The sequence below is a fragment of the Trachurus trachurus genome (genome assembly GCF_905171665.1).
Source record: "Trachurus trachurus genome assembly, chromosome: 8".
NCBI classification, from domain to species: Eukaryota; Metazoa; Chordata; class Actinopteri; order Carangiformes; family Carangidae; genus Trachurus; species Trachurus trachurus.
Genome location: NC_139905.1, coordinates 6,486,353 through 6,500,648, shown reverse-complemented (window position 1 = coordinate 6,500,648; position 14,296 = coordinate 6,486,353). Strand labels below are relative to the sequence as shown.

The 14,296-nt window shown below is 43.8% G+C and overlaps 2 protein-coding genes across 2 annotated transcripts; one reads left to right on the top strand and one right to left on the bottom strand.

Moving 5' to 3' along the window:
• Positions 1–1,633: 1,633 nt before the first annotated feature.
• Positions 1,634–5,505, bottom strand: phb (prohibitin). Its single transcript, XM_083977412.1, has 7 exons — positions 5,387–5,505; positions 4,773–4,866; positions 3,833–3,994; positions 3,563–3,705; positions 3,352–3,468; positions 2,815–2,910; positions 1,634–2,706 (listed from the first exon to the last, which is right to left on the bottom strand). Exons 2-7 carry the CDS (start codon positions 4,855–4,857, stop codon positions 2,494–2,496), a joined length of 816 nt encoding a protein of 271 aa, XP_083833538.1. The 5' UTR covers positions 4,858–4,866; positions 5,387–5,505; the 3' UTR covers positions 1,634–2,493.
• A 668-nt stretch (positions 5,506–6,173) lies between these two features.
• LOC310990056 (uncharacterized protein) lies at positions 6,174–13,479 on the top strand. Its single transcript, XM_083977282.1, has 7 exons — positions 6,174–6,189; positions 6,428–6,473; positions 7,142–7,328; positions 7,776–7,879; positions 8,321–11,131; positions 12,752–12,960; positions 13,080–13,479. Exons 3-7 carry the CDS (start codon positions 7,145–7,147, stop codon positions 13,165–13,167), a joined length of 3,396 nt encoding a protein of 1,131 aa, XP_083833408.1. The 5' UTR covers positions 6,174–6,189; positions 6,428–6,473; positions 7,142–7,144; the 3' UTR covers positions 13,168–13,479.
• The last annotated feature ends 817 nt before the right edge of the window (positions 13,480–14,296 follow it).

Here is a 14,296-nt window from a genome sequence, read left to right as displayed (position 1 = left end):
CTGATTGATTAAATAATAATGAGCAGACCCTGAGGAGCGCTTAGCTTATCTCCCTCCTCAAAGGAAATTCCTGAAAGTCTAATTAAATTATTCTGTTCTTATAATCAGCTCTTACTTACTTTGTTAACATGGGTTTGATTTGATGTCCTGTGTTTTTGACTAAACTTTATTAATTTTTTGTGAGTTGACAGGTATTTACCGTCCAGTCCATCTGACTGGGGTTTTTATCCTCAAGTCAGGCCTGTGCCAAAATTTAGTATGAGCAACTTCACTGTTGAAGTTTACACTGAATTCATTAAAGCAGAAGTAAGCAGAATGTTTGTGTTAATATAAGTCTTAAATAGTTATATCTTCCGACGGCAATCACTTCTATAGAGTGTTTGGCCTGAAACACGGGTCTGTCAGACACTCTGCTCTGCTGTAAGCCGAGGAGAAAACTTTACTTGTATCCTACAACCTTTATCCAATGAGGAGAGAGAACGGCATAAAGGGGCGGTCCTCTCTGTGTGTGCAGCCAAGGGATGCGAGTGAATGTGGTGACCGTAGGGACGAGGGCGGGGACTGCTAACTCCATCTGCTGACAGGAGGTTAGCCAAAACGACCGGATCGCTTACTTCTGCTTTAAAGATGAGTTTTATTCATGTTTTCCCCTGTGTGATTCAATGCCACACAGATAATCATAATGCAATCAAACATTTTTTGTTATTAATATAACTATGACATTACCTTCTTTAAAAAAAATAAACAGATTGCTCATTTTATAAATTGGCAGTCATATCAGGATTGTCTGAAATCCTGTTACAACATAGTCAAAAAACTTTTCTATCTGTCAGTGTCAAGTATTCATATTTTAGAAGCTGGCACCTGTCAGTTTTGGCAATTTTGGGTTAAAAATAGACTAAAACAATCAATCAGTATCAGAATTGTTAAACCTTTTTTTTTTGGCAATCATATAATCTATTATTTAACTAATACTGTACTATCAACACTGGAGGTTAGTATAGTCAGTGGCCAACTGTGGGATATAAATGTTTATTATTTTCTGACCTTCTCTTTTTTGTTCTGCCCGAATCCCTGAACAGACAGACAAACCCATAAAATACCATGTTAGTTTAAATATTAAAGGTATTTTGATTGTCACTCACAACATTCATCCCCAGGAAATGATTTGGTTCATTTCCGCTCATTGTTTTTGGGGAGACGTTTAGGAAATTGACCAAATTAAAGATAAATAAAAGATTACTATCCATGACAATGCAGGAGACATGGTTTTAATTAGTGTCGGATATAAGACATCTGATCTTATGTGTAGTCATTAATCTTAAGACTGAGTTTCATTGACCTAATTTTAGTTTAGTTTGGGAACGAACAGAAACACTTTTAAAGCTCAGTCTGCCATTTACCAAACTTAAACTTTTACTCTGCCAACGAAGCTTCAAGTGACAGATGAACTTTAATCCATTTCTCAAACATCAGATCGGAGCAGTTGTTAGAGAAGCAGCAGTGAAACGGGACGACCGACTGCTGCTCTTCTATTTCAGTCACAAAAGGAGATTCGATTCTGAAGCACCCTCATGTGGTGGAGCGTTAGGATTACACGTGGTGAGAGACGCTGAACCACAAATGTGACGACTGGGAGGTAGAAAGACAGCTTTAATGTTAAGTAGAGCCATTTCTGAAACACAGGGCCTTACACTGTCTCCGCACAAACTAAAGACACAGCGACAACAGCAGAGTATGAAGAATCATTTTCATTTTCTATTTTCTGAACAGGCACATTCCAATCGACCGTGGGTGGTGAATATCATCTGTGGAGACAATTTGCTAGAGAGACAGATGCATTTCAGAAATCTTATCCATCTAGCAAGTCAGGACAGAGACTTAGATTTGAATGAATAAATCATCCCAGATCGGTCATGTCCTACAGCGTGAATCCAAAACAGAGTCTTTCATTACCGGCTGAACACTCTTATACAATCTGATGAAACTTTCCAGAACAACAGCAACAACATGATATTATTCACAATTTCTGCAGCGTTATCTTTCGTTGGAATCACGCCGTTCTTCCTCTTGATGTAAAAATCGCTCCACACATGCAGTGCTCTCATTCTCAAACAATGTAGTAAAGACAAATCTTTTGAAGAATTAACAGCATTGTTAATTCTTCTCAAAACAAAAAGTACTATAATATATTTATGTTACCACAGAGAGAGGGGGGGGGAAGGGGTGATTTACCCCTCTCCACTTCATTACACATGGTTGGACTTCACAAATGCATCCATCTCAGACCTCTCACTTTGTCTCCCCCCATGCTGCTGACAGCAGAGCCCAGTCCAGAGTTGGTTAGAGAAAGAGTGGGAGGAATGTGTGTGAGTGAAGTTGGGAGAGTCCTTTATTGAATCCTCCAACCACCCCTTCCTTCCATGGCCCGTTTCACAGCTGGAGGCAGCATGAGTGGGGTGTGGAGCGTGGGGGCTGTGGGGTGAGATGTCATCACTGGGGCAACTGGAGCAGCGTGCCCTGTCCCGAGGGCAGGTACGTGATGTTGCGGGAGCGGGACAGCTGGAAGGCGATGTCCTCGGCCGCCTCCAGCTTACGTAGCTCTACCAGACCGTCGCCGGCCTCCATCAGGGAGTTGGCGATGAGTAAGGCAGCTTGAGAGTCTCCCTCTGCTGAGATGATGGCGGCCTGCTTCTGTTGCTCTGCCTACCAGGATAAAAAGAAGATTACACCGATTCGGCATTTTTTGCACAATAGAAACTGTATAATAAATTCTGAATGCACCAGTAGTATTTGGATTTATGTTGAAAATACCTTTTCTACGACAAAACGAGCCCTCTCTGCCTCCTGCTGGGCCACCTGCTTCATCTCAACAGCCTCAGTGAACTCCTTGCCAAAGGTTAAGTGCGTCTGAAAGAACACAGTACATTTGTTTTTTTTGTTTTTGTTTCCCCGGAGATATAAAATGGAACATGGAACATTTTGCAGTCAGAGCTCAAACTCCTCAAAGTCTGTATCTCTGAATGTATTCAAGTCCATGATAAATTCCATTACATCCAGGCTTCGGGAGTGTAAATGTTTTATTTGAGTGCAAATGTTTGACTAATCTTGTAAATTCTTTTAACTCATTTTGAAAATTCAATTGTCATTGTATTCTATTTGTTTGTTTCTTCTTTGTCTATGATTAATGTGACTATGTGTTGAAACTTATGTGCTGCCATTCTTGGCCAGGTCTCTCTTGCAAAAGAGATCTTGGATCTCAATGGGACAAACCTGGTTAAATAAAGGTTATAATAATAATAATAATAATAAAAATAGACATAATTGTAGAATTCCTCAGCAGCTTCGTACCAGTGACACATCATCCAAGATGAGGCCGAAGGTGTTGGCTCTTTCCGTGAGGTCCTCGCTGACCTGCCGAGACACCAGCTCTCTCTGGGTGATGAGTTCTCCGGCGTCAAACCGAGCCTGTAAAGTAGATTGTGACTCCACTCAATCGCTTATTCTCAACAAAAACCATTAATAGGTTTGTTTGTTATTCCTTATTCTGCCAGACACTCACCACTACAGCCTTTAAGACCTCTGTGGTGATGGACGGGAGCACCCTCTCATCGTAGTCCTCACCAATACTGGTGAAGATGCGTGGCAGCTGGGTGGTCACCGGCCGGAAAAGGATACGCAATGTGATGTTTACATTCTGCAGATCTGTGGAGTGGATGGTTCAGCAGTTACTCATAGTGTAAAACATTAGCCTGCAGAAAAGCAATCCACAGATATATGGATATGTATGTGCAGAAGATGGACAGAGCAGGTTGGTGCTTTACTGATGTACCTTTACTGCCTGTGATCACAGGCACGTTGCGTGGACGGGAGCGGCAATCAAAGATGATTGGTTTCTGAACCCAGGGAATGAGGAAGTGGGTCCCTTCACCGACCACGGCGTCCTGCACTCCTCTGAACCTGTCGAATATCACAGCCCGGTGCCCGGCGTCCACTGTGGAGAGAAGGATCATTGTTATTCTCACTGCCAAAAGGTTTGTGTAGCCAGCATTCATGTTTTGCAGATCATAGCTTGAAAAGGTTTCATGGAGGAGAACTGTGTAGAATATATATTAGCATTATTTTATCCTAATGTTGCACGTGTGTTGAACATACATTTACTTTTGACTATTTGCACATGTAAGTTTTGCTACAGTGTGCTAACATTTAACACATTACATTTTTATTGTTCCTTTCTATTTTAGAGACGGTGCAGTTTAGTCAGTGAATGCAGCGCATCTGTTTTAATCCTTAACAGACAAACCCAAGATAACAATCTATGGAGCTTGATACCATAATAAACGTGGGACATGTCAGACCGCAGTCACAAAACGAACACCCTATACAAAACACTGAGGCCATTAAACATAACTGGTTTACTATCAGAAAGGCTGCAAACAGCAATTATTATATTATAATCATCAATTTAGATTAATGTGCCTATCTATAAAACAAAACATAAACAATCCAAAACCCCAGAGATAGTCAGTTAATTTAGATTAACATCAGCAATTTCTCCCTGGAATCTTTCCACTCTTTTTGTCAGCTATTTCTGTGAATGAATGAATGAATGAATGAATGAATGAATGAATGAATGAGCATCTTGTTTCATCTCCAGCAATTTTTTGCATTCAAGAATTTGGAGAAGGCTTCTTTCACTTAAAAAAAAATTCAAGTCATAAACTGGTCTCTGAATCGATGTATATAAATGTGTCCTAGTGACCAGCACTCACCATTAAACAGCGCGGAGTTCACAACACCTCCACCGACGGCGAGGGCCAGCCCCAACTTCCCAATGGACTCGAACAGCTTGGCCATGACAGCGACCTGCAGGTGGGGGGTCAGACAGGAGGTTCAGACAGCATTACACTGTTTACACTGTGCGTTTGGTCTTTGTCAAACCAGGTTAAGCCCCTTCTTTCCAATAACAGTTGGCTTTGGCCTTGAAGCAGAGTGTTGCCAAGGCTGAGCTAACGTCAGGTAGTTAGTTAGCATTAGCTCGCTGGCTAGCTAGCTGGCTGTGCACGCAGGCAGGTGACAGGCTGTCTTATTTAACAGAGGTCAGTAGCTCAAGAGTTTACGATCGTTAAAATATAACTTATAAAACACGTGGGACACATTAACACTGCATAAAATAAGCTCGTGTCGGTCGAGTGCTTCTTTTTACAGTCTATGGTCGAGTGCAGATAGCACGCCGGGTACGCATGTCCCCTCTCGACACTCGTGATAAAACGTTACTAACAGACAACACTAGCAAATAACAAGTGCAGTTCGCTTTGTAAATGTTGATATACAAAGATTTCTTAACAATCTATGTGAATATATTTCCATGAGTGTCGTAACTTACCTTGGTTTCTCTCAGATGTCTATGACCTCCACCGGAGACGACGCGTACAACACATGAAACACTTTGCCGCACTGCGCATGCGCACCCGGATGAAGCAACGCAGCTTCTGATTGGACGAAAGACGGTTCTCTTCTTCCTTGGCTCGGTGCGTGGTTCACATTGTAACGTAATGCCGCTTTACTGCCACCTACTGTTTTAACCTAACATAACAGGGCTTCTTACGACCAGAGAGTGAAATGGAAATTAATATAGATAGATAAAAATCATATCCCGTAATATTCAATACACATATTCCAGATTTATAAGACCAAATTGGTTCATATCTGCTGTTCTCTGGAGGTTAGTTTTTACTTTTATGGCTGCTGAAGTCAAAATAGGAACATCATAAAATAAAAATTAAATGACCCTGCCGCACTTCCTGCATTTAAATTCTCACTACAAATGGATTTGCATTAAATTATAAGAAGAACAACTCATTAATTAATTACTGAATTATAATTAGTGATACTTGTGATAATGCATCTATGTCCTTTGGCTGAGGTGATAGAAGTGTGGACAAGAGGATTTATAGGCTGGAAAATGTTAAATAATTGAAAATGTCAAAACACACTGGGAAATTATAGGGAGTTTTAATATAAAACGATATCAAATGGAAATGGTTCCAGTGCAGGCACGCGGTCGCCCCCTCGCGCTGACACCATGACCCACACCATAGTTTATAGTTTCACTTTTTCGTCCATGGCTTGTAAAGTGTGACGGTCTGTGAAAGACAAGAGCGAAACCGCCCGTGAACCGTGTGTAAGGTCAGTATCCGGCTACAAATCTGACAGATTATCGATTAGAGATCACAGAAGCAGCGTCGGACTCGAACACACGATCCGTCGATAGAGCGATTGGCAGATTGTCAGTGTAGATGTGTTTGATTTCTCTCCACTTCCTTGACGCTCAGCTCTGCACTGTGTGGCTTTGCCTCGAGTCAAGATGCAGCTCTGACATCCTGTACTACAAGTAAACATACAACATTGTTCACATATCTTGCAGCGTTGTCGCAGATTTAACTAGAAGAGTTGACAATTCAACTGAACAGGTATGATCACAATGAGCCTACTACCTGTCGTGTGTGTGTGTGTGTCTCTGTGTGCGTGTGTGTGTGTGAAGCAACATGGAGATAACACGACTTTCGCTTTTCGAGCTATGTATTTATTTTTGCTGCCATTATAATAGCAGCAACCTGCACATGGGAGGGAGGAATTAACTTCATCATCTGTCACAATCTGTGCTTTTTGTTTACTATTTTCCACATAAAAAAAAAAAAAATCCAAATTACACAAGGGGATTTGCACTGGAGGAGAGTTTCAGAGTAAATATCTCAGTAAAGTTCTTGCATTAAATCAAATATCAGCTGTGAAAGCCTGTTGCTGCCTCTGAGACTGACAACTCACTGACTGACAATAATTTTCTCAAATGGAAATTTTTCAGTATGTTGATGTAATGTCCTAGAAACCCCCAATAGAGGGTGTTATATTATCAAATATGTCTCACTTTCTGTTTGTAAGGGTGGGGTCTGCTCCATGCATGGCTGAGTGATACCAACATGAACAGCTTCTTAAAGAGGCGTTGTCCTCTGGCTGTTGATGATGAGTTGATGTCCATGCTCACCGTCTCTGTAGTAGTAGACTATCATGACTTCCCTTGTGTTGCTTTCCTGTTTGCTCCGCTGCCACTGGAGAGTTTCTCCTATTGTGTTTCTCCCAGCAGATGGCAGAGCGGGGCAGGACGGTGAGGGCAAGTGGTCTGCCCGTGGGCATGGAGGAGGACAGACTAAAAGACAAGCTAATGATCCACTTCCTGAGGGCCAGGAACGGAGGAGGGGAGATAGACGGTGTCACCATTGTCAAGGCGACACCCGTTTCAGCCCTCATCACCTTCGAGGACAGCGAAGGTTGGTGGGGTCAGGGCGTGTGCATGTCTGTGCATATAAAGTGTGGGTGGATGGAAGAGGTGGGGGGGTTCTGAATAATTAATTGATTCTATTACAAAGACATTTTCTTTTTGTTGTTTTATTTCATCCCTTGCCCTTTAACATCTATTTCCTATTCTAATAAAACCCCCTTTCAATTGAATTAAAGTCAATTAAATGGCTATATTACCATGCAGGTATCATGTTACAACATAAAATCACTGACTTTTACTGAACAGACTCCAAAATCTAAATGCACTCATTTGCAAAGTAAGAGCAAAGAGTCATGCTGTATTAAGCGTCACCAGTGATTTACACCCAGCTGGATTGTTGCCATGCAAGTCAATGGAGTGGCCAGTGGTGAAAGCGCTTAGTCAGGATGCTTCGTAGGCCGAGATTGATTTCCCTATGCTGACCTTTCTCACACAGTGGCACAGAGAGTTATTCAACACAGCCGGCACATTCTGGAAGTGGATGGGAAGAAGTATAAACTCAAAGTAACGGAGCATCACGAAAATCTGCACCCGGATGAGGTAAAGTGAAAGAGGATGTTTGAGTATAGATTTATATTTTTATATTTAAAATGAATCATATCAGTCGCAACTGTATAGATATGTATTTCTATATTTCAATGAATCATGTTAACTCTAGCTATATAGATTATATATATATATTTTTACAATTCAAAGAATCATGTCTAACCCTGTAACTATGTAAATGTACTTTTCTTGTTATCTACTGGCCCTCTGTCTTTTTGGACTTTTTATGTTAATTTGTTGTATTGTTTTGGGGACTACGGATGTAATTTAGCTAAAATTATGTGCTAAATCCGGTGTATTTACTGTGGGTACTCTAGCACTCACTGTCCATTAATATGCATTGTCCCGACCAAATAAACAAATAAAGTTACGTAAAGAGTAAGCAGATATTGAATATATAGTTAACTGTCGTGTCTTTGCCTTTCAAAATTGTAGGTGATTGTACGTTTATCAGCAGCCATCGACTGCAGCCAGCTTCCCGGGGGGAGATCGGCCCTGAAGAGCCTTCACAAGAGCCACCCTGACGTCCAGATTAAACGTGACGCTGAGGACTCGGAGCTCTGTATATTGAGCGGTGCCTACTCCAAAGTCCAGGCCGCCTTGGCTCAGCTCCTCGCAGGTCCAGGATCTGAAGAAGAAGAAGACACAGTAGCGGGTCGAGCTGAGTCCAGCAGCAGCTCCAGGTCGGCACAGGCAACAAAAAAGACGTCTCAGGCTCAGGAATCAGAGGAGCTGAGCCGGAAACCTAGTAAACAAAGAGAACGAAGCGAGAAAGAGCGCAGCAACAGGCCGTCCGATGAGTACGACGCAGGCTCGTACAGAGAGCTGGAGCCTCGTGGTTCCAGCTGGGAAGACACCGGCCAGGCAGCGGCAGCAGCAGTAGCGGTGGCGGCAGCAGCGGCGTATCTACCATCTCCTGAACGTCCAACCACACCGGAGGAGGACTTCACGCTCATCGTGGACGCAGACATGTTCCAGTATCTGCAGAAAAACTGCGTGAAGGAATACCAGCACATCCTCAGCCAGCACGGCGTGGAGGTGGTGGATGTGACCAACCAGGGGCTGACCACTCTGTATCTGCAGCTTACAATCGGAGAGGGAGAGGGAGAGGGCGGTGGAGAGCAGGAGCGCCTGGTGTCGGCACGTAAGGCGATAAGCGGGCTGTACCAGAAGAACGAAACCAAGACCCGCCGAGCTCAGCTCCCTAAGAGCATCCTGTCCCCGAGGGGAGGGCTGCAACGCGCCGTAGAGAGCTTGAAGGTCACACTTCCTAAACTTCTTCTGAGTGAGGATGACAGGAATATTTATATCATCGGGAGCAGCAGCGACGTGTCTGAAGCCAAGCAGTTCCTGCTGGATTTTGACCACCTGAAGGGTAAAAAAGAGGATGTCTCCAGCAGTCTCCGTAGATACCCTTCGTATGATTCGAGTCCACCATCTCCATCTCCAGTTGATAAGGTGAGAGTCCCCGTCACCTCCTCCTCCACCGCTGAAGTTCCTCTGGATGATAGGACGGATCAGCTGCTGAGGCCAGAGGAAGATGAGAGGAGAGCTGAAGGAGCCAAAAAATATAAACTGGCAGCCCGGTTTAGGGACACAGGGCTGGGTCCGCTAGGTAATCGACCGACCGACTTCAGCCTTCGAGGGCATCCATCTCCGAGCAGACCGACGCGCACCGGGCCGATGTTGGGCCACGACGTCCTGTCAGAAGCTGCAGGGATTTCCAGAGCAGCTTCCCAAAACACTGGAGACGACATCTTGTTCAAAGGTGGCGATGCTTTGCACTCATTTGCTTCATTGCAAAATAAAACCTCAGTGAACTCAAATGTAATGGACGTTCGACCAAAGAGTTTAGCATCAACAGGAAGTACCGGCGTGCTTCCTCCCGCGGGGTCTGGGGGGTCGTCCACGTTGAAGCGAGCCAGCAGCTTCTCAGGAACTCCTCAGCAGAAGGCTCAGGCCACGAGTCCCAAGAGTCAGGACGACTTCAGCGCGACCACCGCGGCGGTCAGAGCCAGAGGAAGGTCGTCCAGCTTCAGCGCCCCAACCGCAAAGGACAGGAGGGAAGTCCACAGCGCAGACATCACGGTCTCCCAGGTGATGTGGCAGCACATTAAAGAAGCCTACAGCGCCAAAATGGACGACCTGACCTCTGACGTCCAGATAAAGGAGAACCGTCCAGACAGAACCGGGGACCTCACCGTCACCATAACGGGGGCAAACCCGTCCATAGTGACTTCATGCCAGCTCGGTCTCCAGAAGCTGGTCGACTCGGTTCATGCAGACTTCGCAATACAGGTGCTGCACTTGTCAAATCTGGGCATCACCGATCCGGCAGATGAAACCTTACAGGCTTGTTGTGTTGAGGTGCAACGCCGCTTCAAGAAGGTTACGGTGCAGGTTTTGAGGAAGAGTATATTTCTTATTGGTCCGAGCCATTTGTGTTCTCAGGTGGCCCTTACACTGCAGGAGGTGTTTTCTTGTGATCCGACCCAAATACCCGATCATCAGGACTTCACCTCCACCTGGAATCCGTCCACTGCTTTCCGACTGAACGAAGGGCATCAAAGCACCAGTCCGCAGTATGACAGCAGTCCTCAGGTGATGTCAGAGAACGCAACAGGGAGAGCTGATGGGACGGGCGAGGGACAGGGAGGGAGAACAAAGCAGATGAGTGAGTTCAGTGAGCCAGAGCTCGTGAATGGATCAGACAACCAATCGCCGGCGTGGAAAGACCCCGTCGTTAAGGAGAAGCTGAGAATCACAGGTACGGTGGAGATGGATGGAAACCACTCTGCGGCAGGAAATAGAGTCGGTGGGAATGCGACGCCGCGTGTGAATGGCGTCGGATCCGCGGTGGCCCGCACCGATAAACCATCCTCTCTCGATAAGAAAGAGAGAAGAGTGAGCTCTGTCCAAAAGGAGAGCGTGCAGCAAAGACAGGGAGACATCCAGGTCCAGGACGCTCCAGAGGAACCCAGACCAGGTCAGGGCGGAGGCATCTGCGTGTGCGGGGACAACGGGACGTCGGTGACGAGGACAAAGTGCGGGTTCGCCATGTGCTCAAAATGTGTGGATACGGTGCACGTCCACTGCAAAGTCTGTCCAAAGGCAGATCAGGCGACGGAGACGCCCTCGGGGATCAGGGGCAAAATGAGGTACTCCAGACTAGACCTCAACCTCCCCGGTCACAAGAGAGACGCCACGTTCAAGATCACCTACAACATCCCAGATGGCATCCAAGGGGTGAGTGATGAACTTATGATCACTGAGAAGTCTTTTATCTATTACAGAATGTGAATATAAAACTTATTCCATACTGGGTGAGTTAAGAAATGATAAAACAAAACAATGGTGGCCTGATTTATATCTTTTTTTTTATTGTTTTAACAGTCTATGAAGGTGATACTGTTCTGCACAGCAGTTTAATACAGGCTGATTAAAGCTCCGTGTGAGTTTCTCACTGGAAAATGTAGTTTACTTTTAATTTGTGTCGTAGTCGACTCCTGCAGCGTCTGAGCCAACATGTAGCTCAACTCCAGAGAGGGTTATTCTCATGGATTTGTTTGTTTACAACAGTGGTGCCGCCTGACAAATAGCCATAATACATTAGTAACCGCGGCAACACAGATAAGACAAAGATGCCATAGTCAGATGCCATCAAATCAATCAAATTATACTATAAACAAAACTATTATCACATCTTTACAGAGCATAATCAGTATATATATACAAACCCCGGTGCAGAGCCGGTGCACCACAGCAGCCCCTGAAATCTGGACTTTGGTAGAAAAGAGACAGTTCATTCTTGAGCTTGGTCTTGCTCAGGTGTCCAGAGTGAATCAGAAGGCAGGATGTAACAGAACAGCGCCTTAGCTATGTTACTAGCCACTGCTAAGGCCACATTGAAATTCCATCGTTGTAGGTTTTCTCCGCCTTTGTTGGTAGTACCATACAGTCTAGGGTTGGTTGGGGCTTATGACGAAAGCACGTTGGCGCAATCCCTCCCGGAGCTCATACAAATGCATTGCAGCCGAGGGGCCACTACGGAAGAGCATTAGGGCCAACAACGGAGATGTTTCTTCTGAGATTTCTGAGATAAAAACTCAGAATTTCTCACTTTTTATTTCAGAAATTCTGACTTTTTATCTCAGAAACTCGAACTTTTTTTTCTAAGAATTTCTGACTTTTTTCTCAAAATTTCTGACTTTTTAATCTCAGAATCTTAAAAAAAAAAAAAACTCTGTTTTTGACCCTAACGCTCTTCCATATTCAGGCTGCTGATTGGACAGTGATATTCACACTTTGACAGGAGAAATTAAACTCTTTTTTCCCCTCTATCCTTTTTGTGAGAGAGGTGGGCGGCGCCTATGCCCACTATTAGCCCCTGCGTTCTGTAAACTTTACAGATGGCTTTGTAAAGTTTACAAAGATTAAAGTCTTGGTCATTTTACATTCTCAATGTCTAGTGTTTAATTCCTGTTTGTCACCACAGTCTTTATTAACTGTATTTACATGTTTGCGTTAGCTTTTACTAGTATTTTTTTTAATCTACTTGACATCATTGTAAATGGGAGAATTAGCATCAGTTCTATAAGGACATGATAAATCATCTTTATTAACTGTATGTTGCACTGTGATAGTGATATTTGTGTGTTTATCACGTGTTATAAAAATATATTAGTGGCAGTTGTTATGTTACATACAAAATGATCTTCAAACACCAGGCAGCACAGTTGTCAAATGTTGTTAAAGCCTTTATTCAACAGGCTGCAGCTGCAGGTTCTGGTCCTCTGTGCAGAGATAGAGCTTTAATAATAATCAGACTGTTGTGTGACTGTTGTTCTCTGCTCTCTGCTCCACCAGAGGGATCATCCATTTCCAGGAAAACCTTTCAAAGGAGGGCAGTTTGAAGCCTTCCTTCCTGCCTGCGAGAAGACGCGGACTCTGCTGCCCCGGCTGGAGAAAGCCTTCAGGCGTGGACTCACCTTCACGGTGACGGGCAAAGAGACGGGGGCCAAGGTCGCCTGGGACGGCATCCCACACAAGACCAGCCTCCAGGGGGGCAAATCGGGGTGAGTGAGGGCAATGGGGGAAGAGTAGAGTGTGTTCACCGAGCTGCAGAACTGAAGGTCACGTAGAGCGGTTCGTGTTTTATCTGAGCTGAGCTGTCGTCTCTCTCTGTGTCTCTCAGGAACGGGTACCCAGACTCCACTTACCTGAGCCGCCTCTCGCAGGTGTTGTCCTCCCAGGGGATCGAAGACTCACCGGGCAAATCCTAAGAGTAATTAAACCACCGCAGCAGCAGAGGATTTCTTTCCTCACCTCATTTTATACTCTTAATCCATTCCTGATGTACATAGAAATCTTTTATAATTCTTTTTTTATTTTTTATAAATAATAAGAGTTGAAGCTGCAGCTATTTTGGATATTTTAATTTTTATAACCTGCCTGACTGCTGCTTTATTTTCAATATATATGCTTTTTTTTTAATGAATGAGACCATTCATTTTTATTTCCAGTCACATTCCTGAACATTTTGTACTGTATAGTGTGCATAATACTGTATAGCTGAGATTTTATTCCGTCCTGTGTGGTTTAAGGGAAACAAGAATATATCTGTAAAAATTTGTATCTTTTTTGCTGCAGAATGGGCACAGAAATAATAAATGATGATAATAATAATAATAAAAAAAAACAAAGCTCATGTCCTGACGCATGTTGTTGTTTTTTTGTTATGCTTTTTTTATTAGTCCTGGAAAACATGTAAGGCATATGGTAACATTACACACTGAAGCGTTACAAGCTCTAGAGGCCATGTGGACAACATGGCACCACGCAGTAAACCCAGAGTCAAGCACAGAAGCAGCATCAATTCAAAGGGTTTAAAAAACAAAGTGGAGACGAGAAGAGTGTTTCGCAACCAGGAAGAAAACAACACAAGGAAGGACAGAGGAGAGGAGTGCTATAGGCTTAGAAATCAACCTGTTGGGTGTGCCCTGTAGAAAACGACTGAACTCTAACAGGAAGTGTGTGTGTGTGTGTGTGTGCGTGTGTGTGTGTGTGTAGTGGGGTGGATGAAGAGTGAGTTTCTGAAGCATTCCCAGAGATAGGTTTTTAGGTGTATCATGAAAGCACCAGCTGCTGCAGGTGAGGACACACTGCAAAAACTCTAAATCTTTCCAAGAATTTTGTCTTATTTCTTGTCAAAATGTCTCATTTCTAGTCAAAACTAAATCTCTTCCCACTTAAAATGACTTGTTTTTAGATCATTTCTACTTGTTTCAAACTAATTTTCACTTGAAATAAGTAGATAAATCTGCCAGTGAGTGAAAGCAAGTTTTTTGTGCTTGTAATAAGAAAGAAAAACTTGCTCCACTATCAGATTTTTCTACTTATTTCAAGTGAAAA